The 21907-nt window shown below is 59.2% G+C and overlaps 1 protein-coding gene and 1 long non-coding RNA gene across 2 annotated transcripts; one reads left to right on the top strand and one right to left on the bottom strand.

Annotated features, from left to right (window-relative positions):
- Positions 1 to 375: 375 nt before the first annotated feature.
- Positions 376 to 3323, bottom strand: LOC121035102 (uncharacterized). Its single transcript, XR_005792750.1, has 3 exons — positions 2852 to 3323; positions 2297 to 2585; positions 376 to 1784 (listed from the first exon to the last, which is right to left on the bottom strand). It is a non-coding gene; the product is annotated as an uncharacterized LOC121035102 (long non-coding RNA).
- A 212-nt stretch (positions 3324 to 3535) lies between these two features.
- On the top strand, positions 3536 to 14534 carry PTGES (prostaglandin E synthase). Its single transcript, XM_040482619.1, has 3 exons — positions 3536 to 4155; positions 7236 to 7318; positions 13967 to 14534. Exons 1-3 carry the CDS (start codon positions 3685 to 3687, stop codon positions 14214 to 14216), a joined length of 804 nt encoding a protein of 267 aa, XP_040338553.1. The 5' UTR covers positions 3536 to 3684; the 3' UTR covers positions 14217 to 14534.
- Positions 14535 to 21907: the final 7373 nt, after the last annotated feature.

Here is a 21907-nt window from a genome sequence, read left to right as displayed (position 1 = left end):
GATTAGGCCAAGGTTGGGAATGAGAGCATTGCCCAGTGATTGATCCTCTGGCCGCCGCCCTATGTGACTGTCATCCTTAAGCAGAATGGTATCATCCTTCAAGGCCATCTTGGCTATCTCAGGAATGGGCTTAGGGGCCAGGCTGGCCTTGAGAGCCCAGGAAGCAGCCTGATCGTCCCCATTTATCCTTATGAGTAAACATCAGCTGCTGACCTAGGCTTCTTCCCTGGCTCTGTGCCTGTCGGGAGAGGCAGCCAGGCTCCCCCAGGGCATTCCAGGAAGTAGGCGGGCAGGAGTCAGGACCCTGAACCAAACTCTGGAGCTCTTCAGTTATCCGGGTCTGGACTCCTTTATTTATAAAGAAAGAAACCCCAATCAAGTGAGCTTAAATCAATTCAGTGAATTACAGTTGGGTCTATATGTCAGGCACGGGACCGGTGCTTGTGGCTCATCAGCAAACAGGACTGAGACCCCCCCCCCACCCTTCCCCCCCAGGAATCCGGGTGTTAGACAGTAAGGACAAGAAATAAATTGTATGGCGTGTCATTGAATGAAATGGGCCGTGGAAAGAACAGAGAAAACACAGGCAGCAAAATGGCCTCAGAAGTGGCTCGGGTGGGGGTGGGGCAGGCTGTGCAGTGGATTAATGCGGTGGTGGGAGCGGGGTGGGGAGCGGGGGTGGAGGAGGCGACACCTGAGCAAAGACTTGAAGGTGAAGTGTCAACACAGCCCATGTCCAGGGGAAGAGACTTCCAGGCAGAGGCCCCCACCAGAGTGAAGGCCGGGAGCAAGGACGGGGTGGCTAGGCTGACCGAGCGAGTGGGGGAGGAATCCAGAGAGAACCGGATGGAGACCAGATGGGACGGGGCCGTGGGCCACTGTCCAAACTTTGGCTTTTACTCTGAGCAAGACGGGAGCCACCGCAGTTTGGAGCCAAAGGCAAACGTGATTTGACTGATGTTTTGTTTAAGCGAAGAAGGAGACTCTTAAGACTCCCAGACCCGGGTGAGTCAGAGGTTGGGGCCTTGTTGCCCCCAGAATACAGGCCCCCTCCACGTGGGGAAGGCGGGGGGGTGGGTGGCGGATAGTTCCACGCAGCTTCAGGCTGCTGAGGCCCCAAGCCTCAGCCCTAGAGCCAACGGGGGTCTCCGGAGGGGGAGGTAACAATATAAACTCCCAGGGAAGCCTCTGATTGGCTCTGCCAGCTGCCGGGACCATTGGGATTGGCTTCCCTGGGTCACGTGGCCCACCCCGTTCCCAAGAAAGGGAGTACTGGGATTGGCTGCCCCACCAGCATTACAGTCCCTACGGTCCCTGAAAGGCAAGCTGCGCTTTCCCAGGGTTAGTTAGGAGAGAGCGGTGGTCCGACAGCTCTTCCGGGTCTTGTTCATTCTGCGAGGAGTTCAGGGGTCCCACCTGGAGCAGGGGGGAGGGGAGTGGAGCGGGAAGCTTCTGCCCCGGCAGGGCCCGCACGCAGCGCCATCGGAAAGCGCCGGCTAATCCGTGCGTTCGCACGGCACCCCTTCTCAAGGGTGGGGAGACGTGGCCGATGCCAGCCGGGACGACTACGGTGCAATAGAAATCTGACTCCGGTCGCTTGAGCCACAGTTCTTTCTCTTCCATCCCCTGGCCGGAGAACGTCCCGGCGCCTCTCACTGAGGTCAGGAACCAGCGGCAGGGGTGGGGCTGCTTCCTCCTCTCTCTCAAGCTCCTCTGAAGTCACAGACAATGAACCGGCCCAAGAGCTGGGTCTCTGATCCTCAGGAAATGCCGAGGAGGGCCAGCTGGAAGAAGCCACATGGGGGCTTGGACAAAGCAGCCCCTCTTTGCTCACCGTGACCAGAGACACGCGCGCGTGTGTGTGTGTGTGTGTGTGTGTGTGTTTAACCCAGCAAAGTCACCACTTAAGATACATCTCAGGGAATTTTTACATCTAGATTCACCGGTGTAACCACCACCCAGCGGTGATGTAAACACATTTCTGACCCCCAGGACGCCTCCTCCTGGGGGCCCCCCCCCCGGGGGTTTCGTCTTGCCTTCATTTTCAGGGAGGCGCTGCTGTAGTCCCCCCCACCTCCCGCGAGACAGGGGCACGTCTTTTGCAGGCAAAGAACCTGAGCTCCGAGAGAAGCGTCACCACCCTCACCACCACCACCAAGAACAAAACCGCAGCTTCCCCAGGCCGAGGGAGGCTTTAGGGAAATTCTTGGCGGGAAATCAGAGGAGACCTCGTCCCGTCTGCCAGGCCCTGGCTCGGCTGGCTCGTTCCCGCAGACGTGGAGGAGAAGTTTCCTACCGTGAAGTCATCAGGCCGCAGGGCTTCCCCACGAAGTCCCTCTTATTTTCGGCTCCAGGTGACGGTGGGTAACAATCCGCCCTTTGCCCACGCTGGTTTCTCTAGCCTCTGCTGGTGAGGTTTCTGTCTCGTTCCAGAAGCCCAAGCAGGGCCGAGCGTGCGGCCGCCCGCGCCAAGGATGGGCGGACGCCCAGGGTCCCCTCTTGGGCTGTGTCTGGTCCACGATTCCGGGGGTGGTGCAGACACCAGAGCCCAAAGCCCCAACTGAACTTGGCAAGAGAAAAGACAGCTGCTCCCACTGGTTTCTGCGCTCCAGGGGCGAGAAAGGCCGGCGTCGGCAGGCAGCAACCTTGCACGACTCCTTCCCTCAAACACCCAAGCAGAGATAACGTACAATGCAGGACGTCCCCTGTGTCCTCTGTCCCGTCCCTGATCGTGACTCGCCATGCATGGTGTGGGTCTGGGACGACCCCGGCTGGCAGCCCCATGTCCCAGAAACACGGGTGTCGGCTTCCAAGCACATCTTTTGTCCGGATGAAGGAAGGCTTGGCGCACAGCAAATGGACAAGCGATCGACCCCCACCCCCTACCCACTCCCCGCTCCAGCAGCAAGCACGGGCGCTTCCAAGAGCCTCCCTCCTGGCAAGCCAAGCGTTACCCCCATGTGGAGGAGGAGGAAACTGAGGCTCAGAAGCTCATACAGATGAGGGCTTCCTAGGTGCCCGGTGTTTAATAATTAGACACGACTCCCTTTCGTTGAAGACAAGGATTCGGAGGAGGAACCTGCTCGCCCGAGACCACACGGCTGCAGTCGCCAAGGGCTGGCTCTGGGACTCAACGTCAGCTGAGTCGGGCTCCGGAGCACATGGCCAGTGTCTCTGCCCTCTGGCCAGTCTTTTCTCTTGGTCTCTGCTGCTTTGGGGGCACAGCCCAGACGGACACCGCGGTCCCTTCGGGGCAGGCGCCAGGGCGGAGAAGGCACAGGACACTGAGGTTTCCCTCTTGCCCCCCTCCCCAGGGGACCCCCGAGCAAAGCGAGCGCAAAACTAAAGGCAAAAGATTCCTGCCTCTGCCGACGTCCGACTCTCCGTGCCAGCTCAGGTCGTGGGATGGATGGAGCTCGCGTCGGGCCCCGAGCGGACAGCTCACATCGGGATTCTCTCTCCCTCTCGCTCTGCTCCAGCCTGCTCCTTCTTGGCGCTCGCTCGCTCTCCCAAAATCAATAACTAAACGTAAAAAAAAAAAAAAAAAAATCAGAGTCACATCAAGGTAGGTACGACTGTGGTTCAAGCGTCCAGGCTGAGAGTGGGGACGGATGGCCCAGTTCTCCTGCCCGACACCCGTCCTGACCCGCGGGGACAGATACCAGAGCTATCGGCCACCTGTGGATGTCCCGCCAGGCGTCTGTCTTTGTCACACACACACACACACACACACACACACACCCTCCCAGAAGGCAGGCCCTGCCGGACGCCCCCATGTTACAGATGAGGAGACAGACTAGAACGCGTTTAAGGATTTGCCAGGGGAGGGGTGTCTGGGGCCGGAGGCTGAACAGGGGACACAGCTCAGCCCTGCGCCTCCCCCAGCATCTGGCCGCTGAGAGTGGGCGTGTGCTGTGTGCAGACAGGCCTCCTGGCGGGCTCTCCCCGCCTCCTCCAGCTCATAGAGACACAGCCACACGCGCCTGCTGCGGCCGCCTGCCCCAGAGCTCCCGCCTGCCCATGGAGATGCCTGCCCCTGTCCTGGCGTTGGTGAGAGGCCAGGCGCTGCCGGCCTTCCTGCTCTGCAGCACGCTGCTGGTCATCAAGATGTACGTGGTGGCCATCATCACGGGCCAAGTGAGGCTTCGGAAGAAGGTATGCTCCCCCTGGAGCACCCCCCCCCCCCTTCCCCGGCCCCAGCCCTGCTGGGAAACTGCAGGGATGGGAAACTTGGCCGAGGTGTTCTCAGGGCCAGAATGTGAGGGCCCTGGAGACCTTTGGGATGGCAGGACCCGCACCTTCTTGTCCTCTGTTGTAAGAGCGCTTACTCACCCCGCCGTGTCGCCAGGTAAGTTCTGGCACAACGGGTGCTGCTGAGCTCTGCTGGGTGTCTCAGAGAGAAGCAGGTCCCTGAGGGTGGAATGAGACAGCAAGAATGCCTCCATCAGACCTGGCAGCTTCCCAGCACAGGAGATCCGGAGATTTGGGTGGAGTGGGAACCGGCGACGCAGGAACCCCAGGAATTTTAAGTGGAAATTCCCAATTCGTTGGCGAGGGGGCTTACGAACGCATGGCAGCGTCCAGAGGCCAGGTCTCGGCCGGCCTGGGCTCCACTGGAATTTTCAAGGAGGAATTCCCCCCCCTTCCCCCCCGCCACCCCACCGATCCCAAGTCCCCGGAGCCAAAACAACAAAGAGGCTAAGATCGGAGCCTGGGTGGGCGGGACGGCCCATTCAGAACAGCTCGGCTCGCATTGGACACGACCAGAGTCAGAGAAGTTTTGGGCCAAGCCGGCCAGCTGTCCTGTTTTTCAGTACAGGACTCGTTTCCAGAAACCGTGGCCCCTTTGTCCGCCTTTGTCCAGTTCAAAGGGCAAGGCAAGGTTAGCTCTGGCATCACGTTGGCTGTGGACACCCAGGAGTGGGGGTCTTGCTGGGGAGTCGGGCTCAGCCCCTGGCATAGGCGCGGGCAGGGGTGAAGGCGGGACGGCTTTAACGCCCAGAGGCACAGACACAGGCACCCGGATGACCCCTGCCTCCTCCCTGCCTCACCCCGGTCCTGGATGCGGGATACGGGGAACCCAGCAGGGACAGGTGCATTCAGCCATTAAGTCCTTCCTTGGAGCTGAGCGTTTAATAGGTGGGGGCCACATTCACCTTGTCTTCCGGGAGAGGACACCTGTGAGGCCACACAGCAGGGTTTGAACGGGGCTGTCCGGCCCCACAACCTGTCCGGAGGGGGCGGGGGCGGGGATAGAGTTCTCAACAGCAAAGCGCAGGGGTCCGGAGCCTCCCTCTTCAATGTGAATTCAGGGATAGAAGGAGGGAAACCCGAGAGTGCCTTTCTCTCTGGTGGGTGGAGAGTGCCAGAAAGAAACCTTCCCTGGGGCTGTCCCCCAGAGGCTCCTTACCGTCTGTGAGTTTCCCTCCCATGCCAGGAAGGAGCCTGGAAGCCACATCCCTGGGCAGGTGACAGATAAGGGCTCTGACTCGTCCACCCTTTGCCCCTGGGGCGAGTCTGGGAGCCGTTTCCTCATCTGTAAAGCAGGGGATAGTCACGCTCGAGCCGGGCGAGTTCGGCACCTGGCGCAGAGCAAGTGTGACTTCTCATTACGTACGAACAACTGGAATTCACTCGAAGGCCGCAACCACAGCTCGGTCCCGGGAGTGCATCCAACGGCCTGCCCCCCTTGTCCTAATTAAAGGTAGCAATTCTAGCTTCGGACAACAGCGGTTCCTCGGTCTGCCCTACGACCGGCTCCCGGCCCGGCGGGCTTGTGTTCCAGTTCTGTCTTTAGGAACGAGCCACCCCTCGGACCCGGGCCTAGGACCCTTTGAAGGGAGTCATGGGTCCACGGACTCTGTGCCGGCCCATCGGGATTGGCGATTCCACGAGTGCAGGGCCAGTGGAGAGGAATTCTGGGTGTGGGGGCTCTGATCCTGACCCTGACGGGCCTCAGGCGTGGGACAGGTGGGACGCACCAGAGCTTGGGGACAGGGGTCACCAGGGCTCATGAGTCAGAGGTGGCAGTATTTGCCATTGGGTGAGCAATCCAGAAAGCGTGCTGCTGAGATTCATGTTTGCTGTGGGGTTGGTGAGCGCTGGACGTGGGCCTCCGGTGACGGAAACGTGACCTGAAGTCTCTGCTGTCCGCAGACTATTCGTCGACCACCTTCCCCATGCCGGTGCTCCCAGTGCCCGGCATTGGGCGGAGGCCTCTCCAGTTCTCCCCTTCACTCTTCGCGCGGGAAATGAGCTCCGCTTGATCCAGAGTTCACGGATGAGGGAGCTGAGGCTCAGGGAAGCGAAGAAATGGGCAGCTAGTCTTTGTGGAACTGTCAAAAACCCTCTCACTGCTCTTAGTTCAAAGTCCAAAGTCTTAGAGTGCCCTCGGGACCCCAGCAACTTCATCTTGGGCCGCTGTCCCTCGCTCTCTATACTCCAGCCACGCTAGGTTTCTGTTCTTCAAACACCCCCATCGTCTTCTGACCCCAGGGCCTTTGCACATGCTTTCCTGGATGTCTTCAAGGCTCTTTCTCCAGCCCGCCCTCATTGGGCTCATGTTGTTGCCTCCTTCAAAGCTTAGCTTGAATGCCCCTGCCTCAGAGAAGCCGCCTCTGACCCTCAGGCTTGATCAGGTCTGCTGGAAACATTCTCAAGGCCAACCTTGTCTTCTCTTTGTTTAACACTCACCACCTGGTCTTCCCTGGTTCGTAAGCCATTTCCCCCATCAGACCGTGAGCTTCCCGCAAGCCAGGACATGAGGGCCTTTGCCTTCGTCTGTTCCGGCTGCTATAACAGTGTCGGGGGCACACGGGGCCTGGACTGGGGGGGGGGGGGGGGCGGCGCTTGTAAACAGCAGACTTCCTTCTCACCATTCTGGAAGCAAGGTGCCTGGAGATTCCGCGTCTGGTGAGGGCCCACTTCCTGCTTCACAGATGGCCGTCTTCCGGCTGTATCCTCTAGTGGCTGGCAGGAGGGTGAAGGAGCTCTCTGGGGTCTCGTTTCTAAAGGCACTAATCCCATTCCCAAGGGCTCTACCCTCCTGACCTAATCACCCCAGAGGACCCCCCCCCCCCCCCCCCCGCTCCCCAACACCATCACCTCGGAGGTCAGCTTTCAACATACGAATCCGCGGGGCACACGTTCAGCCCATAGCAGCCTTGGTCATGGCGAGTGCCAGCACTTGGCACGTGGAGGGGGCTAGGCCAGTAACTCTCGCTGACGTATTCCAGGCTTTTGCCAACCCCGAGGATGCCCTGAGACACGGAGGCCTCCAGTACTGCCGGAGTGACCAGGACGTAGATCGCTGCCTCAGGCAAGTACTGTTGGGCCCCAGCCTGGCCACGGTCTGCCCCCCGAGGCTCCGCTCTGAGCACCAGGGCCAGGGGGGGCACCCAGAGGACCGAGGTCTCCTGCCTTCCGGGGCCCCTCAGATAGTTCTAATTTATTCATTGATTTCATGTCTTTCTTTCTTTTTTAAAATGTTTTCATTTATTTTTGAGAGAGAGATTGAGAGTGTGAGCCGGGGAGGGGCAGAGAGAGAGGGAGACACAGAATCGGAAGCAGGCTCCGGGCTCCGAGCCGTCGGCCCAGAGCCCGCGCGGGGCTCGAACTCACGAACCCTGAGCTCAGGACCTGAGCACAAGTCCGACGTTTAACCAGCTGAGCCGTCCAGGCAGCTGCAGTGCCTCCACCGTGGATGGGTATTCTGCCAGTGGGATGGGTGAACATTTATGCCACGTTTTGGTTTTATTTTGCATTTCTTTCGTTCGGAGTGAAGCTGAACGTCACTCCCTCTGCCGAGCAACCCCCCAGTCGATCAAAAACAATTTTTCTCATTATGGAAGTCAGAACTGCTGACGATCGCCGACGACCTGGGTCGCACTGCAAACACACGGAGGGCAAAGGGAGACCAGTCCCGACTCTAATCTCCCGCTAACCTCTAACACTGTGTTCACCCAACTCCTCTTTGTAGATGTTTCCCAGAAAATCCCGTGTGCACTGTGTGCCCAGGGTGGGGTTCTGGTATTTCTTTTTCCGTGAACGTTATTTGGTGAGCATTTTCCGTGTGGGTAAATGCTACCCAAAACCTGATTCTTTAAGAATAGCCGTGTAAAATGGGGCGCCTGGGTGGCTCCGTCGGTTGAGCGTCCGACTTCGGCTCAGGTCATGGTCTCGCGGCTCGTGAGTTCGAGCCCCGCGTCGGGCTCTGTGCTGACGGCTCGGAGCCTGGCGCCTGCTTCGGACTCTGGGTCTCCCTGCCCCCACTCTGCTCACACTCTGTCTCTCTCAAAAATAAAAATAATAAAAACATGGGAAAAATGGAAAAAAAAAAATAGCTGTGTAAAATCCCATCGGAGACTAGATGTGGATTGATGTCATGTTCCCGATCTGAATGTTGTGGTTTTAGCAGTCGGCTCTCCCCTGGCTGACCCCGGTGGGCTGGAGAGGGAGGAGGCAGCACTTGCAGGGGACAGGGACTGCCAGCGGAGTTGAGGGACAAGCGGGAGGACGGGCAGCTGCCCAGGGGGAGACAGGAGACAAACTCTCCCGTAGTTCCCAGGGCATTCCCGTGCACCGCGGGCAGAAATGGGTGGGACACTGGAGTGTAAATACGAGATTCTTTTCTTCGAGGAGAGCGTTTTTTTTCTCTTCGTTTTCTTGCCCGTTGAAAATAATATGCATACTTGTGGTTTTTAAGAAGGACAGAGATGTGTAAGGTAGGAAGTGAAATCCTGTGCTGTTCTAGCGTTTCTAATATAACTACGGTATGTAGTTCTTCCTATGAGGTCCATCCATCCGTCCATCCATCCGTCCATCCACCGGACACGTAGTGAACAAGTGGACAAAAGCCGTGCCGATACCCGAGTCCATACCGGTGACCCTTATCCCGCCCCTTGGTTGGCTAGACTCTCCTGGGTGGTGGAGAAGGGCCTGAGCAGTCGAGGCAGCCGTGACCGTGGATAGCCTGGGCTGGCTCACCGCAGCCACCGAGGGGGTTTACTTGGCTTTTCACAGGGTACCCGCGTCCTACGTGGCGAAGCTTTCTTGTGGCACGGGAGCGGTTACGTGAGCCGACGAGCACTTTGGTTTATTTTTTACTGGCTGGAACCAAGCCAAGGAGAGATAACAGACCCGTGTGGTGCCCAAAGGTTTCTACGTACCCAGTACACTTTCTTCTTCCGATCAAAATGACCCTCTGTCGATAGTGGCGATGCTCCAACGGCTGGAGTTCGATTCAGCGCTTTTTAAAAAATGTTTATTTTTGAGAGACAGAGAGACAGAGCGTGAGTGGGGGAGGGGCAGAGAGAGAGAGGGAGACACGGAATCCGAAGAAGGCTCTGGGCTCCGAGCTGTCAGCACAGAGCCTGACGCGGGGCTCGAACTTCCGGACCGCGAGATCATGACCTGAGCCGAAGTCGGACGCTCCACCGACTGAGCCACCCAGGCGTCCCAGTTCAACCCTTTTTGAGCACCTCTTACCAAATACCGTTTTATGTCCATTTGGCAAGTGTTGATCGGTGGAGGGGACGTGCGACGTACTGGTACTTATTGGAGACTTACCACGGCAGGTCTGGGGGTTCCTGGTCCCCCGGGGTCTCCTCCGCCTCCTGCCTTCACAGAACGTCGTGGAACCGTGAAGGTGCAGGGCTCAGAGGATCACACGTCCCGTCATCCCCTGCTGGAGAACTTGCTGGAACCTGAGGGGGACATGCCCTGGAAGCAGAAGTTAGTTAAATATTAGACCAGAGTTTATGGTGCAGTCAGGGTCACCCTCCTGCCCAAACAGGAAAGCACTTAGGTCTAGGTTCTTGGAGGAGAAATCTGCCTTGCAGATTAGCCACACGCCAGGGCCGAAACGAACGTGAGCCCAGCTCTGGGAGAGGTCAGGAGCCGGATTTCCAAGGAAATGATGAAACCCGGCCACCTTGTTTCATGGCACCAACCCCAGCCTCCCGCTCAGGTGTCTTTGGGCCAAATCCCGAGTCCGTGTGTGGGAAACCTCAGGGAGGGAGTCTCCGAGTGGCCCCAAGGGAGGCAGACGGGCACGGGGCCCATGCTTGGCGAGGTTTCTGACTACTCGGAACACGCAGCCTGAATCCGACTGAACCGGTTTGTCCGGAGACTGGTCCCCGAATCGCAGTCCTAGAAGTCCCTTCGATGTTGTGGACGGTGAACCGAGGCCAGGGAGCAGGTTAGAGGCACGCCGAACCGCGGGCTCATGCCCGGCCCTCCTCTCTGCGGCTCCACGCCGGGTTTCATTCACCCGGCCGAGGCAGGAGAGGCTGGCAAAACCGAGAGGGCGAGATTAGCGGTCAGGGTCGTGCCCCAGACCAGGCCGGCGATGGTGGCGAGGAAGAGGAGGAAGACGGCAGGTGCATCGGGGCGCAGCCCCTCCGCGACAGCGGGGTCCTAAGCACCTTGTCGATGGCTGCCAACCCGCTGGGCCCCCCAACAGCCTCCCCGGGGAGGGTGCTGTTATCTCTGGAGGCAGAGCAGGCTTGCCGAGGCCACGCGGTTGAGCCCAGGACCGTGGGCTCTGCAGGAACGCGGTTTTGCCCGCTTTATGCCTGCCCTTGACATTGAGCAGCAGGGGACCTGGCATGGCCAGTGTGGGCAGCGGGGAGGGCCGGGGATGAGGACGGACGTCCCTGCCAGCTGCCTGGGGCTACTCGCAGACCTTCTCCCCGCCCATCACCTGCCGTCATGCAGCCGGTGTTGCAATGTCTGGGGGGGGGGGGGGGGGGGGGGGCGGCCTAGTGCGGCAGGAAGCCCAGCAAGTCCGGTCTGGCGGGGATTTGCTTTGGGTGACTTTTATGTTAAAAAGTGGCTGTTATTGGAATGACACGTTTTGCCCAACCACGTCTCTCCGGGTACGTGACTCCCTCCGCGTCTGTCAGTTCACATCCGGGCCCCCCGGGGAGGGGAATGAGTTTTCTGGCCTCACCTTTGATTTCCCCACAGCTCCCTGTCCTCGGCACCACTTGTGGCTTCGTGGGGAACCCCCGCTTTGATCCCTACCGGAGGGAGGAGGGAGAGGGAGGAGGGACGGGCTGGGCCAGCTCTCAGTGGGGGGTGGGGGTGGGGTGGGGTGGAGGGCGGGGTGCTGAGGGTCAGAGCCTCAGGGCTTTCTCAGCTCCCAGCCACCTCTCCTCCCTCACTGGTGACCTTGGGGCCCTCGGTCCGGCCTGGAGCTGGGAGGTGGGCTCAGGACCACGGCTTGGTTTTCTGCAGGGGCTGCACCTCCCCGCCTCTCGGTTCTGCCCCGAAGAATGGGTCCCCACCTGCCACGAACCTTGCCCGTCCCACCCTCCTCTCCACCCTGCTCCCCTTTGTCGGGTCTTTGGGGTTTGGCCAATGTCAGCTCTCTAAAAAGTGACTCACTCGTCCGATGTGAATACCTGCTTTAAAGGACAGTATCCGGATGAATGGGTTTCCCATACTAGTGGGTGCTTTTCCTGAAACTTTCAGATGAGCGTGTGACCGAAAGGCCCATCCAGGTGGGTCAGCTGTGAGAGGCAGACCGATTTCTGGGACACGCTGACTTCATTTAATGTTTATTTATTTTTGAGAGAGAGAGAGAGAGAGAGAGAGCGCACGAGCGGGGGGAAGGGGCAGAGAGAGAGGGAGACGCAGCATCCCAGGCAGGCTCCAGGCTCCGAGCCATCAGCACAGAGCCCGACGCGGGGCTCGAACCCACGAACCGCGAGATCATGACCTGAGTCGAAGTCGGACGTGACTGACTGAGCCATCCAGGCGCCCCATCACTGACTTCATGTAAAGTAAGCTTTCCAGGGGCGCCCGGGTGGCTCAGTCGGTTCACCGTGATCTCAGCTCAGGTCATGATCTCACGGTCTATGGGACTGAGCCCCACGTGGGGCTCTGCACTGACAGTGGCTCCCTCTCTCTCTCTGCCCCTCCCCCTGCTCTCTCTCTCTCTCTCTCTTAAAATAAGTAAATAAACATTAAAGAATAAGAAGAATAAAGCACGTTTCCCAAGGGTGTCACTCTAATGGGGGATGTTGGGGGGCACAGCCCCATTTCCATAGGGTAGAGGGGTCTGGAGGAAGCCTTGCTGTCCCCTCACAAGTGAGGTAAGGGACTTGCTTGATCAGGGAGCCGGGGGGCGGGGCGGGCCCAGCCTAGTTTTCCCTCTTCTTTCCCACGGCCAGGATCTGACCAGGGCCTACGACTTGCTCTCAGGCACAGGCAGGCGGCAGGGCCTCACCCAACTGGGTGAGACCGGGCCTTCCTGCAGACCTGCTTTCCCCGAGGCTGGGTCCCACGGTGGAGATTTGGGAGAAAAGGGGAAGGCGGGCTCACGTTGGCTTCGGGATATGGGGCCAGAGACGCCAACCGCTGTGTCCCGAGTTTCACCTAAGAACGGTCCAGGCCCCGCTGGGTTAACGGGGGCTTTTGCACACGCGGATTGAATTCCAGGCCCCAAGCCCCCCTTCACGAGCCCCCCCTCCTGCTTTCAACCTGCCTCGCTCCCTCTCGTGCCACCCCACTCCAGACACGCTCCAGGGTCACTTTTCTGTGCCTCGAACACCCTATGCTCAATCCCACCCCAGGGCCTTTGCGCCTGCCCCTCCTGCTCCCTGGAAAGTTCTTCCCCTGCACCGGTGGTGACCTGCTGATGATCCCTGATCATTCAGGCTTCGGTGCAAACATCTCCTCCCCTGAACCCACCCGCGCCGGTCACTTGGCAGAGACCCCTGCAGCACGGGGCAGCCGAGTTAGGGCCTCTCCCGTGCCCTGCCCAGCCCCATTCCCTAGGTCAGGCCACACACTGGGCCCTTGCCTAAGGCTCTGCTTGCAAGTGGGAGGAAAGAGGAGGGCTGTGTTACAGGCCGTCCGTCACACAGGAGCTGCTGGGCCGGGCCCGGCCCGCGGGCGCACGGCGTTGGGGGAACGCGTCCCAGCTGGAAGGCGCACCTCGCTTCCCGCCCCGAGTCCCCCCTGCCTCACACATGCGGCCTTGTCCTCGGGGGAGGTCCCAGCCCCGGTACTAGGTTCCTGTTTATTCTTCCAACAAACCGTCTATGGCCTCAGGCACGGGTTCGGTCTCTCATTTATGAGACTTGACCTCCTCACCTCTCCCCAAGGAAGCTGTCCATTAGCGGGAGTCATGGAAAATGTGACCCAACTCTTAGCAGACGCGGGTGGGTTTTCTTTCTTGGTCATCTATTTACGCCAGGGCTATACTCAGCCCTTCCACCCCCCCCCCCCCCCCCCCCCCCCCCCCACCCCCCCCTCGTTTCCCTTTTTAAAAAAAAAAAAAAAAAACCCACGGCGGCCGTTAACAAAATGAAGGGTTTTCCCGGGGGGGGGGGGCGGGCAGGGGCAGTGAGTGGCAGCTGTTCTGTTACTATTATTATCCCTGAAAGAGGCAGGAGGGTTTGCCGACATCTAGGGGCAGGACAAGACGGTTAGGCAAGGGTTTCAGACGTGTGCTCTAGCCCATGCCCCTGGGGAGGGCCCAGGCACCTGCATTCAGAAGGAGGGAGGGTGTCCCCCCCCCGCCCCGAAAAGCCCTGCCCGGGGGGGGGGGGGGGTAAAGGGCGTGGGTGGGAGTCAGACCTAGGCTCCACCCCGGCTGTCAACCCCCTCTGAGTCCCACTGTTCCCGGCTGGCGTCCAAGGCCACACGAGGGAAGACGGTGGGGAGCGTGGCCGGGGCCAAGTCCTGGGGAGCCCCAGGGCTCGGGAGGAAAGCCCCGGCTAGCTGCCTGTCACGGCCACTGGCCCATAAGTGGGGTTTTACGTCCTGGCAGCAGCTGACTTAGAGTTGTTGTCGCTTCTGCCTCCGTGGTACCTCTTTCTCCCGGCCACGAACGGACGCGAGTCGGGCACCCCGAGATGGTCCCCAGGGGCGTGGGGCCCTTCGGGGCAGAGGGCCCCGGCTTCCACGAGCTTCTCCCTGCTGACGCCCGGCTGACCGCACACCCTTGCCTTCCCAGAGCCCACCGGAATGACATGGAGACCATCTACCCCTTCCTGTTCCTGGGCCTCGTTTACTCCTTCCTGGGGCCTGACCCCTTCATCGCCCGGATGCACTTTCTCGTCTTCTTCCTGGGCCGCGTGGTGCACACCGTGGCCTATCTGGGCAAGCTTCGGGCACCCACCCGCTCCCTGGCCTACACCCTGGCCCAGCTCCCCTGTGCCTCCATGGCCTTCCAGATCGTCTGGGAAGCTGCCTGCCACCTGTGACCAGCAGCCGACAACTGCTCAGCCAGCAGACCGCTGGCCGCGAGCCCCCGTGACTGTACCCGGAGGGCGCCGGGCGGCCCTTGGGGATTGTGCTCAGCCCAGGGACCCGGTTTCTTGGCAACCCACCGAGCGCGGGATCCTGGGCACCGCAGGCCTGTGCGTGTTTGCCCATGTGTGTGCACGCGTGTGGGCGGGCGTGCCTCTCGGACTTCTGGGTGGAGTGGCTGCCCGGACCGTGCGGAGATGGCTTCTCAAGACTGACAGAAAAATCCTCCCACTCGAGCACCAGCGCATTAAAAGCCATGTTCCTTCTCCGTCCCTACGAGTGAGAGAAGAGTCCGTTCGGGTTCCTCAACGAAACCACCATCCGGATTCAGGGCTGTACTAGCCGCGAGCTTCTTAGACCCACCCCAGAGATTCCGATTCGGCTAGTTTCGAGGGGACCCTGGGCATCTGCGTTTTTGTAAAGCTCCCCGGTGTCCCCGCGGTGTCCGGGCCCCGGCTCCACACCACCCCTTTCCTCCAGAAGCAGGACCCGGCACAGGGTGGGGTGTGATATTGCAATTTCTTTCGTGGTGGGAGTTTAGTGAGGGGGGCGTGGGATTACGTTCCCCGGCGCCCTGTTGACACTCCCCGTGCTCGGTCTCCGTTCCTTTGCCGGATCCTCCTCTCCTATGTGCAGGTGCCGAAAGGCGGGGCCCACAGTGAGGGTCCTTCTCTTCCCTGGGGAGTCACTCACTCGTTAAGGGCCATAAAGCAAGAGAATGGGCCCGGCATGACCAACCGCTCAAAGGAACTTTCCGGCTCCTTCAGTACCCGCAAGATTTGAAAAGTACAAATCTTTGTACTTTGTGTGTGTGTGTGTGTGTGTGTGTGTGTGTGTGTATCTCCTAGACTCTTGTTCTAAGATGTGTGGGGCCTTGATCACTCAATGGAAGGGTCTGTCCGGCTTGGGCCACCACCCTGCAACCCCTTGGCTGCCCGCCCCTGGGGTCTATCGCCGCCCGAGTGGGTCATTTTCGCGGGACATTTTTGTTAGTGTGTGTCTGGGGCCACACTGACGGGACGACGTCTCTGGAAAACACACAAATGCGCCCTGAACGGGGGGGCGGGGGTTCGGTCCGGCGCAAACATGCAAGCAGGGTGCTCGCGGGCCCCCTCCTGCCTCCTTCCCACGGGTGAGTAAGGTGGTCTGTCAAGTCCATCCTTTACAGATGAGGACACCGAGGCTCCAGGAGGTGGGCCCCTGACGCGCAGGGCCCGCTCTGAATCTGGCGCGTCCGCCTCCAAAGCCCCGCTCTAACCACCGTCCCCTACTGCCTCACCTCCCCTGACCGCCTCTCAGCGCTGCCCCTTCTCTCCAGGGTCTGGAGAAGCCGCTGGGCAGGTCTCCCTCCCAACAGCCCGAAGCCGCTGAACTGCCCTTGATGGACCTGCCGGGCGGGGGCCTCGTGGGGACCCCTGGCCTCTCCGGAAATTCCAGCTTCCCCCTGATCCCTGAGGCTCCGTGGGTGGGGGAGGCGCTCACAGCTGGGAGTGGACAACACTGCCCTCTGGTGGTGAGAGGAGACTCTAGTCTCCGGAGGGAGCCGAACGCTCATCCAGAACAGGGAAGGGCCCCGTCGCAGCCCGAGAGCCTGCCTTTTGCTAAGCGCTGGCTGGGCGCGGTGCTTACGATCTTTTTTCACGCGATCCTTGCACTGATCCCGGGAGGGAGGCATTTCTGTTTTCAGATGGCGGAAGTAGGGCTCAGAGGGGAGAGGTCGCTTGCCCACTGTCCCCGAGCTGGGGTGTGGTAAAAGGCCAAGGGTGTGTGTGTGTGTGTGTGTGTGTGTGTATTTGTTTGTTTTAGAGAGAGAGAGAGAGGGCGCGAGCCGAGTCGGGGAGAGGAGCAGAGGGAAAGAGGAAGAATCTTAAGGAGGCTGCGCCTCAGCCCGACGCGGGGCTCGATGCCACGACCCTGGGATTGGACGCTCAACCGACGGAGCCACCCAGGCGCCCCCCTCCCCCCACTTGTGTGTATTTTCCCTCTTGGAGAAAGAGGGCCTGAGAAGGCACAGCACAGAGCCGGGTGAGGAGGGAGCCCTGTGAACCTGGATGAAGGGGGTGGCCCCGTGGAGCCAAGGACCTGATGAGCCCCTGCGCCTTGCCCCCCAGCCATTCACCTCTGTGGAACCTCCTTAGATGCTGGGCCAGGCCTGGGGGACAGCAGGACAGCACAGTGACCACCTAGAGTGCCGGCACCCTAATGGGGGGGGGAGGAGGCAGTGGGGGCACAGGGAGCGCCTTAGGAGCCCTGTGGAGACAGGCTTCCGCGGCGGGGGCCGGGGGGGGGGGGGCAGAAGTCACCTGGGAATAGAGGTGAGACAGATCTGTTTTAGGGGGATTATCCAAACGGAGGAAACTGAGGGGGTGGCGGGGAGGGGGGTGGAGGGAAGATGGGGGGGAGGGAAGGGGGCGGTGGAGGGGAGGTGGAGGGTGGGGGGGGCGTGGGCATGGAGGGGAGGGGGTGAAGGGAAGGCTAGCAGAGGAGCGGGAGGAGGGGAGGGGAAGGGGAGGGGTGTGCAGAAAATGAGGCTAAAGGAGTCAGCAGCAGCGGGGCTCATTTGAGGCTCTGGGGCCTTGTTGGGGGTCTTTGGAGGGGGGATCGGTAGAGTTGGGGTCTGCGTCCTCAGAGGATGTCTGAGAAAGCCAGCAAAGTAGGGTTGACCGTCAGGCAGTGGGCAGAGCAGAGCGGGAGGGCCCAGGGGAGAGGCAGGGGAGAGGCAGGTGTGAGCGGAGGGCTGGGAGGGGCCAGCCCAGGGTGCTGTCCGGGGGCAGCTAGCCCGAGCAGGGGAGGAGGACGCCCAGGGATGTGCTGTGCTCCTGCGAGCCGGGCAGACCCAATCCAGGGTGGGGGAGGGCTGGGAGCCCCATGGCCGCCCACCCGGGCCCGGGAAGCTGAGCTGGCCCTGGTTGGGGTGTCGTGTCTGGGGGCATCTTCTCCTGGGCTCTGAGTGAGCAGGAAAGGCCAGAGCCGGGCTGGGGTGTCACAGAGACCCCAGGGTCAAGTTGGGACCCTGCCCCCAAAATGTTGCCAGCGTGGTCTAACATCATAGAAGCTATACCCCCACTCCAGCGTGCACACATTCTACGGAGGAAGCTCAAGACAGGTGGTGACTGGGGGCCCCTGTCCCGTGAAGGCCCCTGCCGGGAAACCCTGGGGCTCCCTGGTCCAACGGATTTCTTGGCTCGAGGCTTCCAAAAGCTTCCCCGGTGTTAGAGGGACCTGAGAAACCAGGAAACTATTGAGAAGGTGAAGAAGCCTGGATTTCAGTCCTGGAGGCAGGGACAGGATCTGGGGACCCCCTGCAGAAGCAGAGCCTGGTTCCCAGAGGACCCACAGAAGCCTCTGTGTGTGTGTGTGTGTGTCCCCAGGAGGCTGTTGGCCAGGGAGGAAAGACCCACCCCTTCTAAGCAGGCTGGGCCTTGGCGGGGGGAGGGGGGGGGGTCACAGCAAAGGGGCTATGTGTCCGGCTGGTGGAATCCAATCAACCTTGCCAGGAGAGGTATCCTTTGAACTGGAACCTGAAAGGGGGGTGTTGTTTGTTTCTTTGTTTGTTTAACTTATTAAAAAAAAATTTTTTTTTTAACGTTTATTCATTTTTTGAGAGACAGAGAGTGAGTAGGGGAGGGGCAGAGAGAGAGAGGGAGACACAGAATCGGAAGGAGGCTCCAGGCTCCGAGCCATCAGCACAGAGCCCGACGAGGGGCTCGAACCCACGGACCGTGAGATCGTGACCTGAGCCGAAGTCGGACGCTTAACCCGCTGAGCCACCCAGGCGCCCCAAACTGTGAATTATAGGTATGACCAGTGGTCAATGTCAAAGGTTCGGGAGCTATGGGAAAGCTCGAAGAAGAAAATAAAAACCTTCCATACTGTCACCACACAGAGGCAGTCCTGGGTCGCCCTCCGGGGGCTCTGGGACACTTGTTCGTGCCCACTGTGATGAGGGCTGGGGTCATCGCGACCACTTCCCAACCAGATCCCTGCCTCTCCCCTCGCCTCCCGCTCGAGGGACGCTGCCTTCTCGCGAGGCTGGCCTCTTCTTTTTTTCGTTGTTGGTCTCTTCCTGTAGAGTGCGAGGGGCACAGGGGTGTGGGCCTCTGCTGTTTTACTGCTGGGCCCGTGTCCCCAGGCCTCGGAAGGGTGCCTGGCTCCTAAGGTGTTTGTGTTAAGTGAACAGATAGTGTGTAAAACGAACGTGACTGTGTGTGTACGTGCAACACAAGATAAGCCTTCAGGATTGCCTTTATCCGGTGTGGGATTCCATGACCTAAAGTTTTTGTCAAGGGCTTCTTGGCGCGTCACAGACCCGGGTGGCATCCGGGCTCGGGGCTCCCACAGTCTTGCAGCGACACGCGGGACTGGCTCTTTTGTCACCGCTGGGGGCTTTTCCTTAACGGTACCTTTGCACTTCCTCCCGGGGCTTTCGATGGTCAAGAACGCGGATTTTATTCCCCTGGTTTTTCATCATCCCGGACAACCTCATCATTTATTTACTCGGCCCTTATCGTCGGATAAATCAATTTTCCCAGGCCGCGTCAGGATTAGCTCTGCTTCCACGAGCATCTTCGAACATAAATCTCCGTGCACGTCCGTTTCTTGAAGGTACGTTTCTAGAAGTAAAATTGCCCAGTGAGAGGCATGTGTTTTTTTTGAGGCTCGCGGTATAGAGATTGTGCTCCAAAACAACAGTCCCCGTTTGGATGGGATTTAAAATTTTTTTTTTTCTTTTCAACGTTTTTTATTTATTTTTGGGACAGAGAGAGACAGAGCATGAACGGGGGAGGGGCAGAGAGAGAGGGAGACACAGAATCGGAAACAGGCTCCAGGCTCTGAGCGGTCAGCACAGAGCCCGACGCGGGGCTCGAACTCACGGACCGTGAGATCGTGACCTGAGCCGAAGTCGGACGCTCAACCGACTGAGCCACCCAGGTGCCCCTTGACTTTGTTTTTTAAAAAGCTGACACTACAGGGGCGCCTGGGCGGCTCGGTCGGTTGAGCGTCTGGCTCTCAATTTCGACTCAGGCTGTGAGCCCGGGGTCGTGGGATTGAGCCCCGCGTTGGGCTCCGTGCTGAGTGTGGAAACTGCTTGAGATTCTCTCTCTCTCTCTCTCTCTCTCTCTCTCTCCCTCCCTCCCTCTATCCTGCTTTCTCTCTCTCTCTTTCTCTCTCTCTTAAAAAAAAAAGTTGACACTACATTGTAACCCTCGTTGGAATGCATTTTCACGGCCATAAGAGAGCAGCCAGAGGAAGGAACGAGACAGGGAAAAGGAACCGTCTGGAGGGATTGTCTGGAGAGTCTGGGGCGGGGGACAAGGAGGGGTTAAGGCTGGACAGGAAGAGCAGGGCTAGGTGGTGGAGCCCCAAACACCTGGCCTGGGTGATGGAACATCGTTGAGAGAGCCCTCGGGAGCCGCAGGAGGCTTTAGACGGGGAAGGGACATGATCGGAGCTGGGTTTTAGGGCAAGAAATCGGTCAGCTTGTACAGAAGGGCCCGGAAGGAGGTGAGAGGGGAGGCTGTTCCTGTGGCCTGGCAGATAATTCGAGCAAAGGCCCCAGGTCGCCTCTGTGGTGGGTCTGGGGTCCTTGGGCACCAGGTCCTTGGGTCCTGTGCCACGGGCAGAGGGAGGCCCAGCTCAAGGTAGACATCCAAGCTCTATCTCCACCCTGTGTTCCTGTCTACGCCGTGTAACAAGTCGCCACAAACATAGCGGCTTAAAACAACACCCATTCATGATCTGACGGTTTCTGTAGGTCAAGAGTTGGGGCACAGCTTAACTGGGTCCTCTGCTAGGGGTCTCGCGGCAGTCAAAGAGGCCTTTGGGGCTGGGGCCTCTTGTGGAACTCAGTGTCCCCTTCTAAAGCACATTCACGTTATACGGGGAATTGAATTCCTTGCAGTCGGCTGTTAAGACTGAGCCCCCACCCCCCACACCCCCCGCTGCTGGGGGCCGCCGCCCCCAAAGGCAGTTCACAACAGGGCTGTTTGGTTATAAGGCCGGCAGGCAAGAGAGCATCCATCTCTCTACTTTGAGCCCCTTCTTTCAGGGAAGACCGGAGTCTCTTTAGAAGGCTCACCTGCTTAGGTCAGGCCCACCCAGGATAATCACTCTCCCTTTTGATTAAGTCAAGTCAACTGATTAGGGACCTTCATTAACTCTGCTAACTTCCTTCATTTTCGGTTAGAAACAAGTCAGAGTTTCCACCCACACTCAAGGAGAGGGGATTTCACAAAGCTGTGGTTACCTGGGGGTGAGAATCACGGGGCCATTCTAGAATGATGCCAACGGCACGCCTCTCCTTTCAGTGCCTTTTCTTTTCCATTAATGTTTATTTATTTTTGAGAGAGCGAGCATGTGAGCAGGGAAGGAGCAGAGAGAGAGAGAGAGAGAGAGCGAGAGAAGCCAAAGCAGTCCCAGGCTCCCAGCTGTCAGCGAAGAGTCCGATGCGAGGCTCGAGCTCATGAACTGTGAGATCACGACCTGAGCTGAAGTCAGACGCTTAACCGACTGAGCCACCCAGGCGCCCCAACACATTGTCCATCTTTAAAGAGCTCCTTCGCCAGTGGAGACGATTACGTGGGCCTGTTCGTTTTTGGTTTTCGATAGAGTTATATCAGCCACGTCACAGAAAATACGCAGACGAGCGGATTGCAAGCCGCCCATAGAACGTAAGCTACAATATTTACCTTTTGGTTCCCGCCTTCTCAGGGTTTTTACACCGCGGGGATGAAACGTGGGGCAAACGGCGCAGCACGCATTGGTTTTGATTCCCCTTTTGGATTCTTTCTCAAAGTGGGGCTGAGGGATGGCATCAGATGGGACACGTTCCGGAAGGCTGGTGCCAGTGTTTACGCCGTGACCCCTGCTGGTGATGTAGGATTTGTTCGTCCCTTTGTGTTTCAAGAGAAGGCTAGGTCAGGGCCCCCCCCCCCCAATAGGCCTGTGGTTTTCCCAGCTCTGTGCCCGACAGTGGCCTCACAGCGCCCTCCAGGGAGGGATGACACAGGGGTGGGACGTGGGGATGCCATTTTGCTTTGGTCCTCAACTGGCGTTCCCCAAGAGTGTGGGCAAAGAAGGGGCCCTGAATGGTGTGCGCCAGGTTCTCCGGGCAGGAACAGTGTTCAATGCACCCCGGGACCTCAAACTCCACTCTGCGTGCTGTCACCATAAACACCAAGGTGCCCGTTGATAGAAGGTAACTCTGTGCCAACAACCCTGGGGCGCGGCTTCTGTGATCATTACCTGTTCTTACCCCCATTTTACAGAGGATGAAACTGAGGCCCGGAGAAGTGCTCTGCCCAAGGTCAAACCGGTCTGTTTCTCAGGTCTGGGGTTTTCCGAGAGCCGGGCTGCCTTTTCTCTTTCTCCCAATCACCTTCCTTTATTTCAAACAAACAAACAAAAAATAGAGGCGGATGCTTGCAATCTCCTCTCCCAAGGGTGCTTGGCCAAAGGGGCAGAGGGAGGCCGAGAGAGGAAGGTTCCAAGTTCTCCCAGCCTGGGACGGGGCCTGGGGTACCTTATCCTCGTGGAAAATTCTATCCCAGGACGGCTGCCCACACAGCCCAGCAATCAGGGCTACACAAGTGACAGCAATGTTTGAATAGATTTTCTGTTACGGGGGGGGGGGGGGGGGGGGGGG

This window comes from Herpailurus yagouaroundi, unplaced genomic scaffold (genome assembly GCF_014898765.1).
Source record: "Herpailurus yagouaroundi ecotype Mexico unplaced genomic scaffold, PumYag 160, whole genome shotgun sequence".
NCBI classification, from domain to species: domain Eukaryota; kingdom Metazoa; phylum Chordata; class Mammalia; order Carnivora; family Felidae; genus Herpailurus; species Herpailurus yagouaroundi.
The sequence above is the reverse complement of the archived record's forward strand: the minus strand, read 5'-3'. Positions and strand labels throughout refer to the sequence as shown.

What these genes read in the sequence shown, in the direction of transcription:
- PTGES (XM_040482619.1), top strand. Translation starts at nt 3,685, where the DNA reads ATGTCCCGCCAGGCGTCTGTCTTTGTCACACACACACACACACACACA. An exon ending in AAGTGAGGCTTCGGAAGAAG is followed by an intron (nt 4,156 to 7,235) that starts GTATGCTCCCCC and finishes GACGTATTCCAG; the next exon opens with GCTTTTGCCAACCCCGAGGA. An exon ending in GACGTAGATCGCTGCCTCAG is followed by an intron (nt 7,319 to 13,966) that starts GCAAGTACTGTT and finishes TTGCCTTCCCAG; the next exon opens with AGCCCACCGGAATGACATGG.